Here is a 21,209-nt window from a genome sequence, read left to right as displayed (position 1 = left end):
CTCTACAAAAGAAAATAAAAGCATCTCTCTCATTAGGGATTTGCAATTCATTTGCAAGCCACTGGCTTCTTGCTCAGGAAAAAGGAAGGGAGAGCTACAGCCCTGGCTGGCTGACTGACATTCCCAACTGACCAGCTGAACAGTTCCAGAAAGCCCCAACTGGACACTGTTCTGTCTACCTCCGTTTCAGGGAAATTAGAGATACACACACACACCTCTCAGCATTAAGCTAGCATGGGGGGGGGGGGGGGGAAGACCGGAGGTTGTGGCCAGATGCTGGCTGGGGTCCATGCCACGGGAGAGGGGAGAGGGTGGAGGAATCCTTGCTTGAGCAGCAAGCAGCAAGGGAGGGAAGGGAAAGGGAAGCCTAGCAGACTCTGCTGTGCCCCTGCCAAGCAAATCTCTGTTGCAGTCCCCCACTCCCTTCTCAACCAGCCAGACCAGTGATAGTGTTCCAGCTAGGGAGGAGAGGCAGGACCAGCCCTGTTCTCTAGAGCACACAGCACAGCACAGCTCAGCCCAGCACAGCCCAGGGCTAAAAAGCATGCTGGGGGGACTCTGATTTAACTTAAACCAGGAAGGGGTCTGGGACAAAAGTTCCATAAAATGGTTTAACCGCAATCAGTTAAGCCTTATACTACATTCAGCCAGGTTTATCTTAAACCATTTTTGGCCATTTTGAAACTAGTTTATATGCACTGAACTTATGGTCTGTTACAGGTTTAAACCAGTTTCTGATCACTTAAACCGGTTTATGTGCAACTTCTGTCCCTAGCCTAAGTGCCCTGAGGATTAGATCTATTTAAAAGGTAACACTCACATAGATGCATGGGAACAATTTTGAAGTCTATTACTTACTTCTTTACAAAATTACTGGCAAGCCACAATAATAACCTAAAGAGTTTGCCATGGTTTTGGAAATCTGTGAAAAAAATTCATCTAAATTTAGTAGAGAGAGGGGCAGCTAACTGTGATAGGCAGAAGGCAGGGCAGGGTCGTACATTATCAACTAACCCGAGTCAATCCTGCCTATTTTCCAAATTTAATATTAGGTATTCCAAATGGTGACATCTGCTGATAAATTTCAAGATAAATTGCAAGTAGCTTCCAATCATTAAGCTGATATTTGATGTTATGAGTCCAGATCAAAACTGAGGAAAAATATTTTCAAGAAAACACTGTAAATTTAGGTAGTATAAACTTGTGTGATAATACAATGTTGTTGTGATAATCCTTTCTATAAGTCTTGGAACCCTATGTCAATTGATCTGTATAATTTCTGTAACATCTTATTTAAAAACAGTGGAGTTGCATTTTATTCACAAATTTATAAATCTCAAGCCTGTATTTTAAAGGATTGCTGAAAAGTCTGGTCTGGTAATTTGTCATTTAAAAATCACTCTTCCAAGTGTGTTTTATACCTTATTTATTGCCAGGTTATAATATCCTTTAGTTACCCTAGGGAGATCAATTTTAAAACCAAAATTGAAATAGCTAAATGCATATATGCAAATTCTTGATCACTGGCATTATTATGGAACTTGGTTGATAAAGCACAAAAGGCTATAAAAACATTGTAACCAAAATATAAGAGCTGAAACGGCTTCAATTTCATTTCAACTGTAAACCTGGGTAAACCCATATCTACTATAAGATGCTACTATAATAAACAAATATAATGCAATCATGTATTCCAGAAAAATATTTTACTGCCACAACAATATCTTCAGGGTGGTTCATCCTCCATGGAAATATTTCTTAATTTATCTGTTTCATGAAAATACTTCACCTTTCCTTCAAAATATTTCCCTCGAGGAAAAAGAGAGGTGGTCTCGTTTCAGGAATTACGCAAATACCTTTGTAGATACAAGTTTATTCAACAGCAATTAGGGTTGTACGAAGCAGGCCATATTCGAGTCGGATTCAAATCTGAAGATTCGGTGCTGATTCGGAGAATCAGTGATTTGGCCATAGACACAGCTTTAAATGTTTTTTCTACATACCTCATGGTACCAGCCGCAGCTCACGAATGCTGCGATGGTAGGGCGGATGGAACGTCCCACAGGAACTCAGGAGGCCCCCCTGTGTGCTTGGCAGCAAACCGGCTTCTGGAAGTACTCCTGATCCACTGCTGGGTCTGCCAGGGAGCAGGGGACACCCCGTGCTCCCCTGGCTCAGTGATCAGCTATGGGGGGATCCCAGGTGGCCCCCCCTAGACCCAGGAGGCACCAGTTTCTGAGCAGGGAGGTGGGGTGGAGTCCCCTGCATGCTTCCCGGAGGACTCAGAAGTGGACCGGGAGTGCTTCTAGTTCACTTCCAGGTCCACTGCTGAGTGCCCTAGGGAGCCCCCTGCAACACTGCCACAGGCTGTACCATCTGCCCCAGCATCTCAGCTGCCTGGTACCTTGGGGTATATAGAAAAAACATTTGAAGCTGTGTCTATTTTAAATTACTGAATCTCTCCAAATCAATTTGGAGGGTTTCAATTCAGAAGGGCCAACTTCAACGAATTTAGGAGATGAGTGGGGGAGGCACTGAGGTAGAGGAGATGGGAATCCATGAGGGATGGTCATACCTTAAGGGGACAATCCTCTAGGCTCAGAGTGTGACAATCCCTAAGAGAAAGAAGGGGGGTACTCTGAGTGTGACAATCCCTAAGAGAAAGAAGGGGAATACTCCTCCTTGGCCTGTGAGTGTAGGATATCCATTAGGAAGGCCAAGGTGGGGGTCAGGCTAGCGACCAGGATTAAGGACAACAAAAAGTCCTTCTTCAAATACATTGGGAGTAAGAAGCGGGCACCAGGTAATGTAGGGCCCCTGTTAGACTCAAATGGTAATCTTGTAGCTATGCCAGACAAGAAAGCCAAAATCTTTAACAAGTTCTTTGCCTCTGTTTTCTTGGACAGGGAACAGGACAGCTCTCCCACCACAAGTAGGGGCAATCTTGGGAATAGCACTGCCAGGCCTCCAGTCTGCACAGAAGTAGTTTGGGATCTTCTGGAAGGGCTGGATGTTTTCAAATCTGCGGGCCCTGATGCCCTCCACCCATGGGTGTTGAGGGAGCTGGTGGGGGTCATTGCTGTGCCCCTGGCCTGGCTGTACGAGCAATCGTGGTCCACGGGCCAAGTGCCCGGAGATTGGAAACTAGCTAATGTGGTCCCCATCTATAAGAAAGGGAGGAAGGAGGACCCAGGAAACTATAGGCCCATAAGCCTCACATCAGTCTTGGGGAAAATCCTTGAAAAAGTCATTAAGGAGCACATCTGTGAGGGGCCAGCAGGGGAGATCATGCCCAGAGGTAATCAACATGGGTTCATCAAAGGCAGGTCCTGCCAGACCAACCTGATGGCCTTTTATGACCAGGTAACTAAATCCCTGGATGATGGTGTCGCCATGGATGTAGTCTTTCTGGACTTTAAGAAGGCCTTTGACAATGTCTCTCACCCCATTCTCATTAATAAGCTGAGCGACTGTGGCACTGATGCCCACACAGTTGGATGGGTCAAAAATTGGCTGATGGGGCGCACCCAGAGAGTAGTGGTGGATGAGTCGTACTCGACCTGGTGGGATGTGAATAGTGGGGTCCCCCAGGGCTCGGTCCTGGGGCCCACACTGTTCAACATCTTCATCAGCGACTTGGACAAGGGGGTGGAAAACACGTTGTTCAAGTTTGCCGATGACACCAAGATGTGGGGCAAGGTAGGCACGCTTGAAGGGAGAGAGGCTGCAATTAGACTTAGACAGACTACAGAGGTGAACGGATGGTAATAGGATGGGCTTCAATGTAGATAAATGCAGGGTGCTGCACCTGGGGAGAAGGAATCCACAGCATACATACAAGCTGGGGAGCTCCCACCTCGTGAGCACAGCGGTGGAAAGGGATCATGGAGTCATTATTGACTCCAAAATGAACATGAGCCGCCAATGCCAGCCAGCAAAGCCAACCACGCCTTGTTGTGCATCCAAAGATGCATCTCAAGCCGGTCCAGAGAGGTGATACTCCCCCTCTATGCGACATTGTTCTGGCCTCAACTGGAGTACTGTGTCCAGTTCTGGGCACCACACATCAAGAAGGATGTGGCCTGCCTTAAAAGGGGTCAGAGGAGGGCCACCCACTTGGCTGGAGGGCAAAAGGGTAGGCCCTATGAGGAGAAGCTGAGGGACCTGAACCTGTTCAGCCTCAGCAAGCGGAAGCTGAGGGGGGATTTGGTGGCTGCCTACAAACTCATTAGGGGAGATCAGCAGCAAATAGGAAGAGCCCTATTCTCCCCAGCAGCACCTGGGGTGACGAGGAACAATGGACAGAAGCTGATAGAGAATAGGTTCAGGTTGGAGATTAGGAGGCACTATTTCACTGTCAGGGTAGCTAGGATCTGGAACCAACTTCCTAGAGAAGTGGTCCTCACTCTTACCTTGGGTAAATTTAAAAAGAGTTTGGATGAACACCTGTCTGAGGTCATGTGATCCCAGAGTGTGCTCCAACCAGTGGCGGGGGGTTAGACTAGATGATCTATTGAGGTTCCTTCTGACCCCTAACTACTATGAAACTATGAATTCAATTCAGAGAGATTAAAGGGTCTCCTGATTTGATTTGGATTTGAAGATTCAGCTGCGTTGTTGAGCCGAATCGAAACAGCAACTAAAGCTTTGCAAAGCCCTAATAGCCACACCATTCAAGCTTTAGCACCATTTGTGTTCTAAAAATAAATTTTATTGGTAGTTCATGCTTTTCCTATGTTTTTTTCCTTGTGAAAGTTAGACGCGATTAAAGTTTTGCTTTATTCTTTTTAACTTGGTAAAAGAGATCATACTCTGTGCATCATTTTCATCAACATGATTTCACCTTTACATCTCTTAATACAGAATAATTAGCATAACACAAAAGCAGAATGCCTATTTCATGAAACAGAATTATTTTTTTCCAGACAAAAAAAATACCTAATTGTCTCTGAAACAACTGAAAATTATATTTTAATAGCTCAAACGGATAGAAGCCATAAGACAGGTAGCACTAAGTGTCCATGGATACAAACTCCTCTTCAAAGACTAATGTCACTGGTTTCTTCAGAAGCAAAGAATCAAAATATTTTCAGTGTCTTGAAGTAAATCACATTTTGAAGCACAACTTTTACAGTAAACGGAGGTTTAAATTTTAACAATAAGGGCACATGCTCATCACAATGTCTGGCTGGTTGTGTACTATTAAACAGAACACCTCATATCTGTCTGTTTAAGCAATTATGCCACATATCATAATAACATAAATATTTTTTAGAAAAAAACAAATTATGCAAGCACAGTGAAGTGAAAAACTATTAAAATTAAATTCTCATTGTATGATTTAGTAGGGTAGAAGGAGTATAGCTGTGATGGTCCAGGAAATATGCGAGAAGCAGCAGATTTTTTATACATCTTTTATTGGCCCAATGACAATTGAAAGAGATGCTGGACAAAATTTCAGGCAGCAGTCCTTCCACACCTCTCAACACAGGATAAAATTAAATAGCAGAGGAAAAAATGCTATGTTTAACTCCATGTAAATGCAAACAGTCTGCTTGGAGGAACAGAGGAGGACTGGAAACTAAGAACAAAGAGGTTATCAGGAGTAATTATAAGACAAAATAAGTATTAATGAGGGGTTAAATGAAAGAGAACATTTTAGAAAGGAGAAGAGGAAAGTTTTATGGCCCACAAACAAGAAATGCAAGGAGCAATGAATGCTTGTGACAAGCTAGATGTGAAATTCAAGGTAAAAAGTACAAAAACGATTTCCAAAAAAATTCTAAAAGAGCTTAGGAACTCAAACAGAAAGCAGTTAAACGTAATACTACCTGCATGGGAAAGCTAGATACATTATTTCTTGAATCTTCTACAAATCCTAGTTGATATCGAAGAGCATAGAACAGATTATCTGTTATGATCAAGCCAATGTGTATAGACCTCAAGGATTCATGCATTAAAAGGCACCAACCTTTCCTTAATGTCCACACTACACAAAATATTGCTGTGGTCAGAAGTTGTATTCATAAGGGACTTGAAAACTGCTGACTTTCAACAGAGCATACATATACTTTTCAAAAGGTGACAATAGTGGACACATTATTGTAACAGCAAGACTGGCTTGGAAAAGTAGGTTTAATATGTGTGACTTAAACGGCATTTGGTTCTATACCTTGTAGTTAGCATAAATGTTGTCATCTCTAGTAGGGAAGAAACCAAAGGATTCACTGATGGCAAAGCATTACAAATATACTACTTTTAACAAAATCAGTGGAATTTCATATAGAAACAGCAATCCAAGCAGCCTGCCCATTTTCAACAACTGCAGGATCATGACATAAAAAAAGAGGTGGGATGTTAAAATATTACAGACTCACAACAAGTCATAGTTTCAGCCTGAACCAATTTAGAACTACCAAACTACTTACTCTAAAATATCAGGTTTATAATGAGAACAACTATATAACCTTAACTAGAACAACTACATAATTTGCAATTTAAAATAAATATTCACAGCTGTTGCTCCTATCACCAGGCCTACTATTTTCACTTAATTACAGCTTAGTCTTTAAGAGCTCGATATTACTAATGTTACAGTGTTTTCTATAAAAGTCACTGAGAATAATAATTCCATATTTCTAGTTTACTATTGTTGGGAGTTGTGTTTTTTATCTTTTCTTTTCCTTTTGGATTGTGAATAATCATGGAATGATCACCTGCTCAGACTAGATATTCTTATTTCTTCTCTGTAAGGTTTTTGGTTATATTTTAGTGATGGTTTGTGATGTGATGTGGCCCGACCATAATAGCTCTCATTTTTTTCACTTAAATTTGTTAAGACTGAATTTTTAGAAAGAGTTAACCATTTGTTATGGTGAAAATATATATCTAGCTATATCGATATTGATATGTCTATCTATATATATAGCTACCTATATATCTATATAGATATATATGAGCGAGAACACTAGCTTATTAATATAGTAATTCACATTAATACTAATATATACGGGGGGGGGTGTATGTCCACCCCCGCCCCCCACGTCTGAGAGGCAGGGAGTTGGTGAGGGGGCAGGGCTGGGGGGTTCACTGCCAGTAGAGCCAGGCTGCTAGGGTGAAAACTCCCACCTCTCCCCAACCCATGAAGACCCGAGCTGGGGGCCAGGGCCAGGGTGAGGGTCAGGAAGCCCTAGCCGGGCTGGGAAACAGAGGCTTTGCTGCCTCAGCTCTGTAACAGCCCAGAGGTAGGGTCGCCTGGCTTAGCTGAAGCAGATGAGCCCACCCTGCAAGAAGGGTGTTAGCAGGGGCCAAAATGCATCCTGGGATGCTGGGGGACTGCAACCTAACTTGTGTCAGGATGGTATCTGGAACAAAAGTCTGATAGACCGGTCTAACCTAAAGCGATTCAGTCTGATACTACATCCATCCAGATGCATTTTAAACCATATTTTGCCATTTTGAAATCAGTCTATGTACACTGAACTCCTATTTTATTACAGGGTTAGATGGGTTTCTGATCACTTATACCAGTTTATGTGTAATTTCTGTCCCTAGCCTTGGAGGATAAAATGTATGCCTCAGTGGGTAAGATACTGAACATTCTAATTTCAATACAGCAAATACTTAAGAACATGCTTAACTGAAAATAAGCAAGTCACCCTGCAGATGTCAGTGAACCTTATTTCTGTTTATAAAACTTGTAAACAGATTTGAATTATAGACTATTTTAATTATGATGCAAAAAAGGAATATCAATTTTCTATTAAGGGAGCACAGAATAATACATATATACATATTGCTGTATTGAAATTAGAATGTTCAACATCTTACCCACTGAGGCATACATTTTATCCTCCAAGGCTAGGGACAATATACATACATATGCACACACACACACACACACACTACCCAATTGCCCATCAAGAATGATGGGGGGCGGGAGGGAGACGGGGCTGGGATAGAGTGCCGCCACCTAATGCCCCATGCTGATGCTGTTCTGCCTCTTGAAGGGTCTGGGGTTGGGGAGCCGAGTGCTGCTGGCCTCGGCTCCCCCACCCTCTGTCCAGTCCTCGGAGCAGCTTCAGAATCATGGTGACGCTCCCCCCCGCTTGGAGCACTCTGATTGGCTGTTTCCGTAAACCAAACAGAGTACGAATAAAGCATTAGATACAGACAGACAGACAGACTTAGGATTTTATAATATTAGAATACACACACACTAGGGGTGTGCAAAATGGGACAGATTTCATTCAGATTCTGATTCGGCCTGAATCAGGAACAGTGATTCAATTCGGTGATTCAGATCCCTGTCCCCGATTTGATTCAGCCAAATCCAAATCTGAAGATTCGATGCTGATTCGGAGAATCAGTGATTCAGCCATAGACATAGCTTAAATGTTATTCTACATACTGAGCTGAGAGTGAGGGGGGTGGCCCCCCGTGCGCTCCCCAGTGGACCCAGAACTGGACCAGAAGTGGTTCTGGTCCAGCCCCCCTGTGCTCCTGTGGGACGCTCCATCCACACCACCATTGCAGTATTCACAAGCCACCTGGTACCTTGAGGTATGTAGAAAAAACATTTAAAACTGTGCCTATGTCCGAATCCCCAAATCGATTCAGAGGGTTTCAATTTTATTTGGAGAGATTAAAGCAGAGATGGGCAAAATACGGCCCACAGACCACATCTGGCCCGCGAAGCCCCTAAAAATTTTTGAAAATTAATATTTCTCTGTCTTTGGTTCCTGTCAAAAATGACAGAAACCAGGGGCAGTAGGACCCAAGAGAAGCCCGGTGGGCTCCCACAATAGCAGGGCCCACCTGGCCCTATCCCCCAAACCTGGGATCACACAGCTGCCCTGGTTCTGGAAACCCAGGTAAGGCAGGTTGTGGAGCTGGTGTGGAGCATGGGGAAAAGTGGCCCCTCCCCCCCCATGGCCGGTGCTCCCTGCTGCAGCCGCTTGCAGCCTGCGCAGGGCTGTCCTGAGAAGGCACAGGCCGCCCAACACGGGCTGCGAGCAGCTGCAATGCAAGTTGCCAGGCACGGGGTGGATAAGGGGCCACTTTCCCCACCCCTACGCTCAGCACCAGCTTTTAACCTGCCCCCACAGCCAGCCTGGAACTCACACCAGCTCTGGGCTCACCCATGCGGCTGCGCACAGTGGCAGCAGCTGTGGCCCCCCCGCTTGCCGCACTGGGCAGTGTTGGCTGCTGATGCCTGCCCGGAGCTCATGTACTGGGCAGCCCAGAGACAGCGGTAGCAAACACTGCCCAGTGCAACAAGTTGGGGGGGAGGCACAGCTGCTGCCACCGTGAACAGCCCTGATGGGCAATCCCAGAGCCGGCACAGGGCCCAGGCTGGCAGCAGGGGCAGGTTACAAGCTGGTGCTGAGTGTAGAGGGGAAAGTGACCTCTCCCCCACCCCGTGGCTGGTGCCCCATGCTGCAGCCGCTTGCAGCCCGCCTGGAGCTGCCTGTGCCTGCTCAAAACAAAATGAGGGCAGGGGGTACATGGCAGGATGCCCTGCTTGTGCTCCTTGCCCCCCAGCCCTGCTGTCCTATGCCCCTCAGCCCTGCTGCCCCTTACCCCCCACCCAAGGCCCCTGCCCCCCAGCCTGGGCTCTGTAGCTTTCAGCAGCTACCCATAACCTGGGCCAGCTGCAAACATCTGCTGCCTCTCCGCCTCGGTCCCCGCCTGTGCCTACTCAGGACAGCCCTGCATGGGCTGCGAGCGGCTGCAGCAGGGAATGCAGGCCACAGGGCAGGTGAGAGGCCACTTTTTCCCCACACACAGCACCAGGATCCTTCCCTGCCATGGATCAGGGGGTTGGAGCTGTGCACTGCCCCTTGCCTGTACTTCAGGGCTGGGGGGGCACTGGGAGTGAGTGGGTGCACAGGGCCCACACCAGCGTCCCCGGGGCCAGTGCCAGCAGGAGTACAGGGTCCTGACCAGCAGGGGCTCTATGGAGCCAGGCCAGCTCCCCCCTCTCCTGTCGGTGCAGCCCAGTCCAGCTCCACAGATCCCTGCCAGCCTGCACCCCACTCTAGGCCCCACTGGTGCTGGCCCTGAGACATTGGTCCCAAGATGGTGACCAGGGCTCAGGGCACCTGCCAAGGGGCAGGGCTTCTCGTGCAGCCCTCGAAAGCTTGCCAAAACTGGGTAAGTGGCCCTCCGCCCTAAATAATTGCCCACCCTGGATTAAAGGGTCTCCTGATTCAATTCAGATTTGGAGATTCAGTCACCAAATTGGGCCGAATTGAATCAGGGACTTAAGCTTCACACAGCCCTAATACACATACACAGATGCATCAAAAACAAAAAACAAAAAAAAAACCCAAAAAAGCTTTTTATAGAAGTTGAGAGGGGGGAACTTCCCAATATGTTTCCCACCTGTCTCTAACCCAATGCTAAAAAATGGCATATGTGGTGATTTCATTTAATTTGAACAAAGGGGAATTAATATTATTTTTTTAATCTTTGTAGATTCTAGCTATCTAAATAGGAAGAAACAAAAGAAGATGTAATTACAATTACACATTATGTAATCTTGACACAACTTTTATATATTCCTTCCAGGTAGACATGTAAAACTAAAAAGAAATCAGAACTACCTATATTTTACTAATTTTTGCAAAGAACAGGAAGAATATTAAAAAATAAATCAATACAAGTAGGTTCTTTACAAGATTCAATAAAGAAGAAAGCAAAAATATGAATATACTTTTTCTGAAAACATGTAAGTGTGTCTAATTTCAAAATGTAGCATTAACAGCAAGTTATAACTTAGGTCTAGAAAAGAAAGCATACTTTAATTAAAGCCCTGGATTCTTAAAATCCATTGCATCATAGTAAATGGCAAATTTATCTTTTCTGCAATTGAGTTCAAGATCATTTATCAGTATTTTGATTTTGTTGCAGCTTGCACATTTACTACATTCTTTTATACAGCTTTACAGATTGGTTCCTAAAAAGGCAACTAAAAGTGAAATAAATAAAATCCAAAGTAAACCCTGGTGTTGCCAATACAAATGTGAAACATGTTTAATTAAGCATTGAGATATATCAGCCTGGGGTTCATAAATGTCATAGGCATGAGGGCTGGAAGGGACCTTGCAAGACCATTGGGTCCGGCCCCCTATCCAAGGGACAGGAAGTCAACTGGGGTCAGATCACCTCAGCAAGATCAGCATCCAAGCGGTTCTTCAAGGTATCCAGAGTAGGTGCTTGCACCACTTCGGGGGGGGGGGGGGGAGGAAAGGGGGTCTATTCCACATTCTGGAAATTCAGATGGTAAAGAAGTTTTTCTTTATGTCCAGTCTGAAACAGGTCTTCCAGCAGTTTGTGACCAGTAGACCTCATCTTCCCTTGGGGTGCCCAGGTGAACAAATGTTCTCCCAGTTCCTGCTGCACACTGTATTGTACTGTATTACACTGAATACAGGTGAGTACACTCATTCACTAGACTTAGTCTACATTTGTGTGGCTCACTAAGCCATGTATACATGGACAGGGAGTAGCATGTACAAGTGTTTACCAATCCTGTGAGCTGCACAGTGAAACTGCAATACTAACTCAGAATGGAGGGAGTTTGACGGGATCAGGTCCATGGGGGTGTGGATTGTCTGGGCATAGGAGAGGGTCAGGGGCTAAAAACAGTCTGGTCAGGTGGGGAGGGCGGAGAAGGGAAGGGAAGGGAAGGGAAGAGCACAGCCCCAGGGCTGGGGTGAGCAGCTGGGCTTTCCCAGCCCTGGGGCTACACTCCAAACATGTACAGCTATTCGAGAGATCAGGCTAACCCATTCTGAACCTAAGTTACTTCACTTACTCAGGGGAGTGGCCAGAGCTGGCGGAGCAGGGGGGGCATGGCAACCACTCAGAGCTGGTGTGTTCGACAGCGGCACAGCCAGCAGCGCCCTGCAGCAGTAGTGCATGGCAGCCACAGCAGGGCCTATACAGCACTGACCACAGGGCCCCCCAAAGCGTGGGGCCCAGGGTGTTCACCCTGATTCACATCCCCTAGGGATGGCCCTGCAAGCGGGAATGTATAATCCTTCATATTCTTAGTGCCCTTAATAAGGTTTAATTGTAACTTCTAATCTCATCCTAAATATCACCATTACCAAATGCTTAAAGCCAAAGCTTTAGATAGGATATAAACATTTTAAAAATCCCATCCCTGTTCTCCAGGTCTAATCTTCTGCAGCTTCTCTCTTTTTCCTGTGCAAAGCGATGTGAAAAACAGTAAGGAACAATTATACTGCTGTTGCCATTGCTGCATCAGTTTTTACTGACAAACACAGGGGATGTTACTTTTTGGTACTTTTCCCCAATAGTAAATTCAGTTTTCAGTTGCTATAAAACAGCTTTCAGTTGCAGGCACTGTTTCACTGTTGCATCCTAGAAGGTGTGAATGGCCAACTAAAATATCCAATTATGTGGCCAAATGTAACAGGATTTTTTTTCCACCTGAACAAATGGATTCAATTTACAAATACTTAAATGTAATTTTTATAGTATTTTTAGTCTTACTAATTTTTATCATCACATCATTTTCCTAGAACATTCCTAGAACACTAGGGCCCCAGTGATGTAGTACAGGTTCATTGAGATGCTTGCCTTTTAGCTGTCCATTTTATTTTTTGATCTAGTCAGTAATATTATTTTCACTCAGAAAAATAATAAAAATGTAGAAGTAACTGATTAATTTGTAATGTCTGCATGGCTACAAACACAGATTAGCTAAAACCTTCCTAGCCAATTCTTAAGAAACAATTTCTTCTTCTGGCACACTCCCTGATCCAGTATCAGTGAAAAGTAAGGTTGGGCATATACTGTCCAAAGTTAATTACCTGTCAAAGAATGTAACAGGGCTGGCACATGGAAATGGAAAAGTGGTATACTGGCAGGAAAACATCCCATAATCTATATGCAATAGATTTGTTTTTAAGCAATCTTTTCTTCATTAATCTGTCAAAGCAAGTATTAGGACAGCTTTAATTATTAAAAAGTTTCTTCCCAAGCTAATGCTGTTTGCTCTTTCAATTACAGATCACATAACATGAGGTGGATGAAAGGATGACTGAAAGGAAACAACTCCTATGCTTTACTCCAGATGCATTCCCCCTTTAATGTTATTTTTCAGTCGACTACCAGATCATAAATAGAAAACAGAGAAATGCAAGGAAAATATACAATATCCAAAGCACAGTGCATTAGCAGTGTTCAAACAAAGAAAGACATATAGCCCTAAAATGTACACCGAGTGACAAGTGACAGCATGTGACCTCCAGAAACAAACAAACAAAAAAGAATCACTGAAGTCAGGAGACAAAGACAAATATAAACATCTACTCAGCCTCTCTGCATGGCAACTACTAGTAAGAATGCCTCAGAGAAAACAGCAGATGGAAGATGTAGCAAGGAGATGGGGACTCCCTGTTACTTTAAGAGCAGTCAACAGCCACAGGGAGCCCCAGATGCGGGGAATTGCTTACCATCAGCTAAGAGAAGCTGGGCAGGGAGTAAGCTACAGTTTATCCCATGAGAGGCAGAGGCTGGAGAGGACTGTATAGCAAACTGGGGGTGTGAGCCCACTGGGACACTTCAAGGCAGAGGCCACGGACAGCCATACACTGGACTGGGGCTGAGAGCCCAAATGGGACACTTACACACAGAGGCTGGAGAGGGCCACATATTGGACTAGGGCCCAGAGCCCATTTGAACATAAATGGTTAATACCTGTGAGGCATGGCCATGGCCAGAAGAGAGGTCAGAAGCCATGAAATGACCCACAAGGCTAATGTTGCTATTGTACTGACCTGACCAACAGCAGACCAGAAGTCACTTTGGAGCATATTCAGCCTCCCTTTTCCCAAGTTAAATAATTCCAGCAAGGCATGGAAAGCAAGAGAGCAAAAGGGGAGGATTAAGGAAGCAGAGTGGAGTAGCAACTATTCAGTCTATAAAAGGCATCAATGCCAGGCCTGGGGACACAGATGGTTACAGAAGAGATAAGAGACATGCCCTAGAGACCAAAAGGCAGGGGTCATATGGCCCTAAGGGTGAGGGATACATGACAACGATGCCAAAAAAAGGAGTGATGATTAAAAACCCCCTCTTGTTGGGGATTCTTAATCACTTTTTCCCACTGATCCATGTAGACAACAACTATACTGCAAGGAATTAAATTAATATGAGGCTATAGACAGGAGGTTAAAAGGGTTTGGGTAGTGTTCCCTTTGAAAGGAAAGCCCCAGGCAAAAAGACTGCTGCATCGTGTAAGTAAGCACCTGGCTGAGAAAACTGACTCAAGAGAAAGACTCTAAATTCTGGATTCACTGTTCAACAGGGATGTTGAACTAGTAGCAGAAAACAAAGAAAGCACCAAACAGAAAATAAAAATTAATGCAAAGAAGATTTGCAGTTCACAGCAAATAAAGAGCACATTAAAGAGCTCAAATCAGCAGGGACCAATGGAATTCATCCCAGGGTGCTACCAGAACTAGCTGAAGATTTTTTTGAGCCAATGGCTACAATATTTGTGAAGCTGTGGATGACAAGAAAGGTGACTGGAGATAGCCTGACATAGCACCCATCTTTAAAAAGATGGAAAAGGAGGACCAGAGGAAACATACCAGTCAGTGTAATTTAAGTTTTGTTTACCAAATATAATTCAAATAAGCATGCTAAATCAGATCACGGTCTATTTAGGGCAGTGGAAAAAAACACATCTCTGCTTGCCATAAAAAGATGCAAAACCTGTGCATATCTTCACTGCTACAACAATCAACACCTGCAACACCTGGTGTTTTCTTTGATCCTCCCAGTCTCGAGCTACAGGCTGAGGAGGGAGAGGAGGATCCAGGTAGTCAACCAAAGACTGTGGCGCTGGTGTCATGGGGAAGGCTTTGGCGTCCACAACCACAGTCCACTCTTTGCAGAGACAGGCAGCGAGCTGCTGGGAAGGGACGGCCTCCACCTCTCTTCGTTGGGGAGGAGGCTCTTCTCAGCCAGACTGGCTGACCTGCTCCACCAGGCTTTAAACTAAGCCCGCCAGGGGATGGGGGGACTACCGCCACTGCTGGTCCACTGAGCGGCCCTTGCAAAACCAGCAGGCCAAAGCACATAAGGGATCCCACCCCAGCCCTGAAACAAAATGTAAGTAGGGCAAGGGCCCCCAAGGGGACACTTGCATGCCTGTACACAAATGCCAGAAGCCTGGGGAATAAACAGGAGGAACTTGTTCTCCTGCTAAACACAAATAAATATGATGTTATAGGGATAACAGAGACCTGGTGGGACTCCACCCATGACTGGACCATGGTATAGATGGCTATACCCTGTACAGGAGGGATCAAGTGGACAAAAGGGTTGGGGGTGTAGCTCTCTATGTCAAGGAAAGCTACACATCCCTGCAAGCCAACATTGGCACCCATGATGGACGACTTGAGACCCTCTGGGTTAAAATCCATGGTGAACGCAGCACAGCGGATACTATGGTGGGGGTCTACTACAAATCCGAGAGGTCGCAAAGCTTTCACTCATGTGTGGATGACACAGGAAGTCTACGGGCCGACAAGAGGTAAAGCACTGCTTGACCTCGTACTGGCAAACAGGGATGACCTAATCAGTGACCTAATGATTGAAGGGAAGCTGGGTGACAGTGACCATGAGTTGATCACCTTCACCATCTGCCGCAAAGCTAGCAAGTCAGTTAGTAATACAGAAGTCCTCAACTTCAGGAAAGCTGACTTTGACAACCTAAGGAGGCTAGTCAGAGAGGCCCTAAAAGGCCACAACCCAATGGTGAGGGGAGTTCAGAATGAGTGGTTGCTCCTCAAGGGAGCAATCCTGGATGCGCAAGCAAAGTCCATCCCATCTCGGAGGAAAGGCAGCAAAAGGGAACAGCAGCTCCCTTGGCTCTCCAGGGAACTGGTGGACCTCCTACGTCTTAAAAGGAAGACCTACAAAGGATGGAGGACTGGAACCGCCACCAAGGAAGAATACTCTGCTCTGGTCCGGACCTGCAGAGAGCAAATCAGGAAAGCCAAGGCTGTGATGGAACTCCAGCTAGCTACATATAATCAAGGAAAATAAAAAGTTCTTTTTTAGATATGTGGGGAGCCAGAGGAAAAGCAGGGGCAACATTGGACCCCTGCTAAACCAGATGGGGCAACTGACAACTGATGCCCAGGAAAAAGTGAACTTGCTAAATGGGTACTTTGTGTCAGTTTTTCACCAGTCCAATGGGACAGCCCTACCCACTATGGGTCAGAAAGGCCCAGGTGAGGGAGATTCCTCGCCCTCCATCGAAGCTGACCTCATGAAGGAACACCTTGACAGGCTGGATACCTTCAAGTCAGCTGGCCCTGATGGGTTACACCCAAGGGTACTCAGGGCGTTGGCGAGCATCATAGCTCAGCCCCTGACACGGATCTTCGAGAGCTCTTGGAGCTCTGATGAAATGCCCGATGATTGGAAGAGAGCCAATGTCAAGCCTATCTTCAAAAAAGGGAGGAAAGTAGATCCGGCTAACAATAGGCCCATCATCCTGACCTCTATCCTGGGGAAGGTCTTGGAAAAGTTTATCAAAGAGGCCATCCTTAACAAACTAGCTGAAGGCAATATCCTGAGGGATACCCAGCATGGGTTTGTTGCAGGTAGGTCTTGCCTGGCCAATCTCATTTCCTTTTATGACCAGGTGACTTATCACCTGGACAAGGGGGAAGAGATAGACGTTATATATCTTGACTTTTAAAAAGGCTTCGATCTGGTATCCCACGATCAACTCTTGGCTAAACTGCCTAACTGTGGCCTTGACCTCACCACAATCCAGTGGCTGGTGAACTGGCTCCATGGTAGGACCCAGAGGCTGGTGGTCGATGGGAGCCAATCGTCTTCATGCCCTGTGACCAGTGGGGTCCTTCAAGGCTCTGTCCTAGGGCCTATACTATTTAACATCTTCATCAATGATGTGGACATTGGTGTCAGAAGCAGACTGTCCAAGTTTGCTGACGATACCAAACTCTGGGGTAAAGCATCCATGCCTGAGGACAGGAGGGTGATCCAGGTGGATCTCGACAGGCCCAGGAAATGGGCAGATGAGAACCTGATGGTGTTCAACACCGAAAAATGCAAGGTTCTCCACCTTGGGAGGAAAAACCTGCAGCATGCTTATAGGCTCAGCAGTGCTACTCTGGTTAGCACTACAGATGAAAGGGACTTGGGGGTCATGATTGACCACAAGATGAACATGAACCTTCAGTGTGATGCTGTGGCTAGTAAAGCGAGCAGAATGCTGGCTTGCATCCATAGATGCTTCTCAAGAAAATCCCGGGACGTCATTCTCCTGTTGTACTCAGCCTTGGTGAGGCCACAGCTGGAGTACTGTGTCCAATTTTGGGCTCCACAATTCAAAAAGGATGTGGAGAAGCTTGAGAGGGTGCAGAGGAGAGCCACATGCATAATCAGAGGTCAGGAAAACACACCTTATGATGAGAGGGTGAGAGCCATGGGGCTCTTCAGCCTGGAAAAGGGCAGGCTCAGGGGTGATCTGGTGGCCACCTATAAGTTTATCAGGGGTGCTTATCAGGATCTGGGGGAACGTCTGTTCACCAGAACGCCCCAAGGGATGACAAGATCTAACGGTCACAAACTCTGCCGCGACTGATTCAGGCTGGACATAAGAAAGAACTTCTTCACTTTACGAGCCCCCAAGTTTTGGAATAGACTGCCACCGGAGGCAGTTTAAGCACCCACTTTGAATGCCTTCAAGACACATTTGGATGCTTATCTTGCTGGGATCCTATGATCCCTGCTGACTTCCTGCCCCTGGGGCAGGGGCTGGACTCGATGATCCTCCGGGGTCCCTTCCAGCCCAAAGGTCTATGAAATCTATGAAACGTATCAAAATCCATGGATCCTACACAGGCCTATCCAAAAATGTGGTGTTCTCTCTCAGTGTACCAAATGCCCTGATGGAAAATGTGTGGGTGTAATTAGACTAAAACTCACCACAATGAATGATCACAAGAAAATGAAACCATGAGCACACATAGGAGAACACTTTTTTGTAGAACAGCCACTCACTTTCCAGCCTCACTATCCTGGAGCTCAAGGGAAATTTACAAACCATCTTCAAGAGGCAAGCCTGGGAATAAAAATTCATAAACTGGCAGGACACTAAAAACCAAGAACTAAACGCTGATATTGCCTTCAAGCAATATTATCATCTACCTAATCCCAGATAATCTCTTTCTTCACACTATAGATGATAATGACACACTTTCCTTTTGAAAGCTTTTGAATTTCCACTAAATCAAGCTATCCTTTCTCCTATGATTTGCTTGTCTGCTACCCCTGGGAATTTTCTCTCTCCTTCCTTTTCCAAACCCTGATTTATTTATTTTTTTAATGTGTACTGTGTCCGCTTTCCCCCCTCACACTTGGAAAATGCATTGTATTCAAAAGCTTGTTGGAGTCTATCTCAATCAAGCAGTTGGTCCAGTAAACAATATCACCCACAGAAATCCTTTCCTCTTGCACATTCACTCAAGTTATTCTAGAACTGTACTGTAGTATTCTCACATCTCTTATCCATCTCTATCACTTTTATTCTCTCTACAGAACACTCCTGCAAACTAAAATTAAATGTTATATAATTATAAAATATCTAGGAAAAAAATGTTGACACTTTAGTGGTTAATAAAAAATAATAACCTGTCCACTCACAGCAGTTGCAGCTATAGTTCCATTTCACCATGACTCAGGGAGATACGAAGGAGCCTACTCATTTCAGAGAGAATATTCAAATTATTATAATTCACATATTAGCAAGCTTCTGGCAATATCTACTGAGCATGACAAAAGTACAAACATTGTTCCTCTACAACTCACTATCTCGACTAAATCATAATTAGAATACATACGAGTAGGACAGCAAATGGCAACTATTTGATCTAAGGCCTGTCCAGGTTCCTGCTGCAAAGCATAGAAACTCTTAAAAAATTATAATTAAAAAAGGCTTGAATTTCTTATATATATATATATATATATATATATATATATATATATATATAAAATGGGAAACAATCAGGCAACCTTCAGACAGTAGTTATTGTTATTGTTCTTCATTTCATGTTCCAATAATTATGATGGTAGTGAATATAAATCTATCAACTTGTGGCCCTTTTTAAATGAGCAACATTAGGAGGTAAAAAGAATGCACAAATGTATCAGTTTTATCTGTGTTAATTTAAGAAAATAATATATTACAAGTTATTAAAAATATATTACAGCTATAAATTATTTAAAAGACAGAAACTCTTACCTTGATCAAACGGTTTACCCGGGCTCCATGTGCGGAAATAATCATCCTGGAGGAGAAAACAACAGCCGCATTTAGTATGATATAAGAAATCAATTCATACAGATGAGTACTCAAAGGAATAGAAAATACAAAAGATAATACCAACCTCTACTTCCTGCAGAGGGCAAGCAGAAAGAAAAACAAAGAAGGGAAAAAGTTATAGTTATCAAAATGGAACAAACAACCTCCATGGAATAGAAAAGTCTATCCACAGGCTTACAATACAATCTATATGCCACTCCACTCATTCAGTCAAAGTGTGGTAGTCAAATATTGCTTGTTATTTTTAAAACAAATATTGTATATTAGTTTTACAGCAAACAACACAGAATGGCCAAACAGTACATACTGCTGCTGCTTATATAGCGCTAGAATGATTTCCATACATCATTCCCCTAGACTATCAGCAAACAAGAATATTCAATAAAAAAGATCAAGATTGTATCACATTAATAACAAGCTTGCCAAAAGCAAAGTCCTAGAGCCATCATGGGTGAAAAGTAAACTACAAAATAATTAAAACTTTAAGAATGAAATGGAAATTGTAACTGGATTTTTTTTTTCCTCCAACATGGATCATTTAATTGACTATTTAAAGAAAGATACACGACAAAATTATTCTGAATTATTACATTTCAAAACAACCAGCAAATCAGCTTTCTAATCATAAAGTCTGCCTCCTGATTAAGTTTAGTATTAGAATTTGTGTGTGGAAATAGAACTTGAATATTTAAACATTTTTAATTTAAGAAATTTGGTAAGAAAATTACAGTTTAAATCAAATGCAAGTAAACAGTTCAATTCTATGATGCACCCACTGTCAATAGAGATACAGGAAGAAGATTGACAAGAGTGTGACAACTGTCAGCAGTACCATACAACTGATCCTGGCTTTTCCAGAACAAGGACTTAAAATAAATTTCACTCGGTATTAGAATTTCTACCAGAACTAGGTTGAAGTATCATAGTAAATACAGTGAGGTTGCCAACAAACAGGGTTTTTTTTTAAACCAAAAATTACAAGCATCTTGAAAAATACACCAATGTCTTCTCACAATACTAAAGACAAAACACATCCTTCTCCAAGAAATTATGTTAAAAATCTATCAGCTGAAGAGACAAATATGAATAACATTTGGTAGGTACATCAGATCTGTAATAAGCTAGGATCATATAATCCAGGTGAAATTGCTATTTATTTTCTTCAATTTATGCAGAAATATATTGTATGTTAATCAGTAAGATTTTTATCATCGACTTCAGTACAGCCAGGCTGTCACCCTCAGCCATTTATACTTACAACCTATCTAGTAGCTAGCTTTCCAAACAGATATGCATGGATGAGCCCAAATGCCTGTGCAAAGCCCCAGTAAATTCAAGACAGCTTCACTACGTAGGGGTTGACTGCAGGACTGGGGGCCTAATAAAAACTGGACCACTCCAGAAGTACAATGCACTTTAGTATTTAATGTTACAATCCATATAAAAATGAATTAAACACTACAAAGCCACTAGTCTAATTTATTTATAAACCGTTGTGAAGACCTAAGGTATACATATTTCATAATATTTTGTATAGTTACAATGTGTTCTTGGTATTACAGGCATTTTCTCTCTCTCAGATCAAGACAAAAAGGGATCATTTTCAATGGCAACTTATTCATAAATTTCTTTTACGTTTTGTACCCACTTCATTTTTTGAAATATAAAATATAGCATTACATGAAAATTACCCCTTTCATTTTCCAAAATACTTTAAAATGTTAAGCCGTTTTATGAGTGGAATTAAAAAATAAATGTTATTCTAAATTCAGCAGACAAAAACAAAAATATATGTTAGTAATCT

The 21,209-nt window shown here is 43.7% G+C and overlaps 1 protein-coding gene across 3 annotated transcripts in view; it reads right to left on the bottom strand.

The window, feature by feature from the left end:
- SPOCK3 (SPARC (osteonectin), cwcv and kazal like domains proteoglycan 3) overlaps positions 1-21,209 on the bottom strand; it is a 508,697-nt gene that overhangs the window by 322,926 nt on the left and 164,562 nt on the right. For all 3 annotated transcript variants that reach the window (XM_059721899.1, XM_059721898.1, XM_019481419.2), the window contains exon 3: positions 19,325-19,370. In XM_059721899.1, the coding sequence (XP_059577882.1) occupies positions 19,325-19,370 (46 nt within the window). The remainder of the gene's footprint in view (positions 1-19,324; positions 19,371-21,209) is intronic.

This window comes from Alligator mississippiensis, chromosome 2 (assembly GCF_030867095.1).
Source record: "Alligator mississippiensis isolate rAllMis1 chromosome 2, rAllMis1, whole genome shotgun sequence".
Classification (NCBI taxonomy): Eukaryota; Metazoa; Chordata; order Crocodylia; family Alligatoridae; genus Alligator; species Alligator mississippiensis.
Note: the sequence above shows the minus strand (reverse complement) of the source record. Positions and strands in the feature narration are given on the sequence as shown.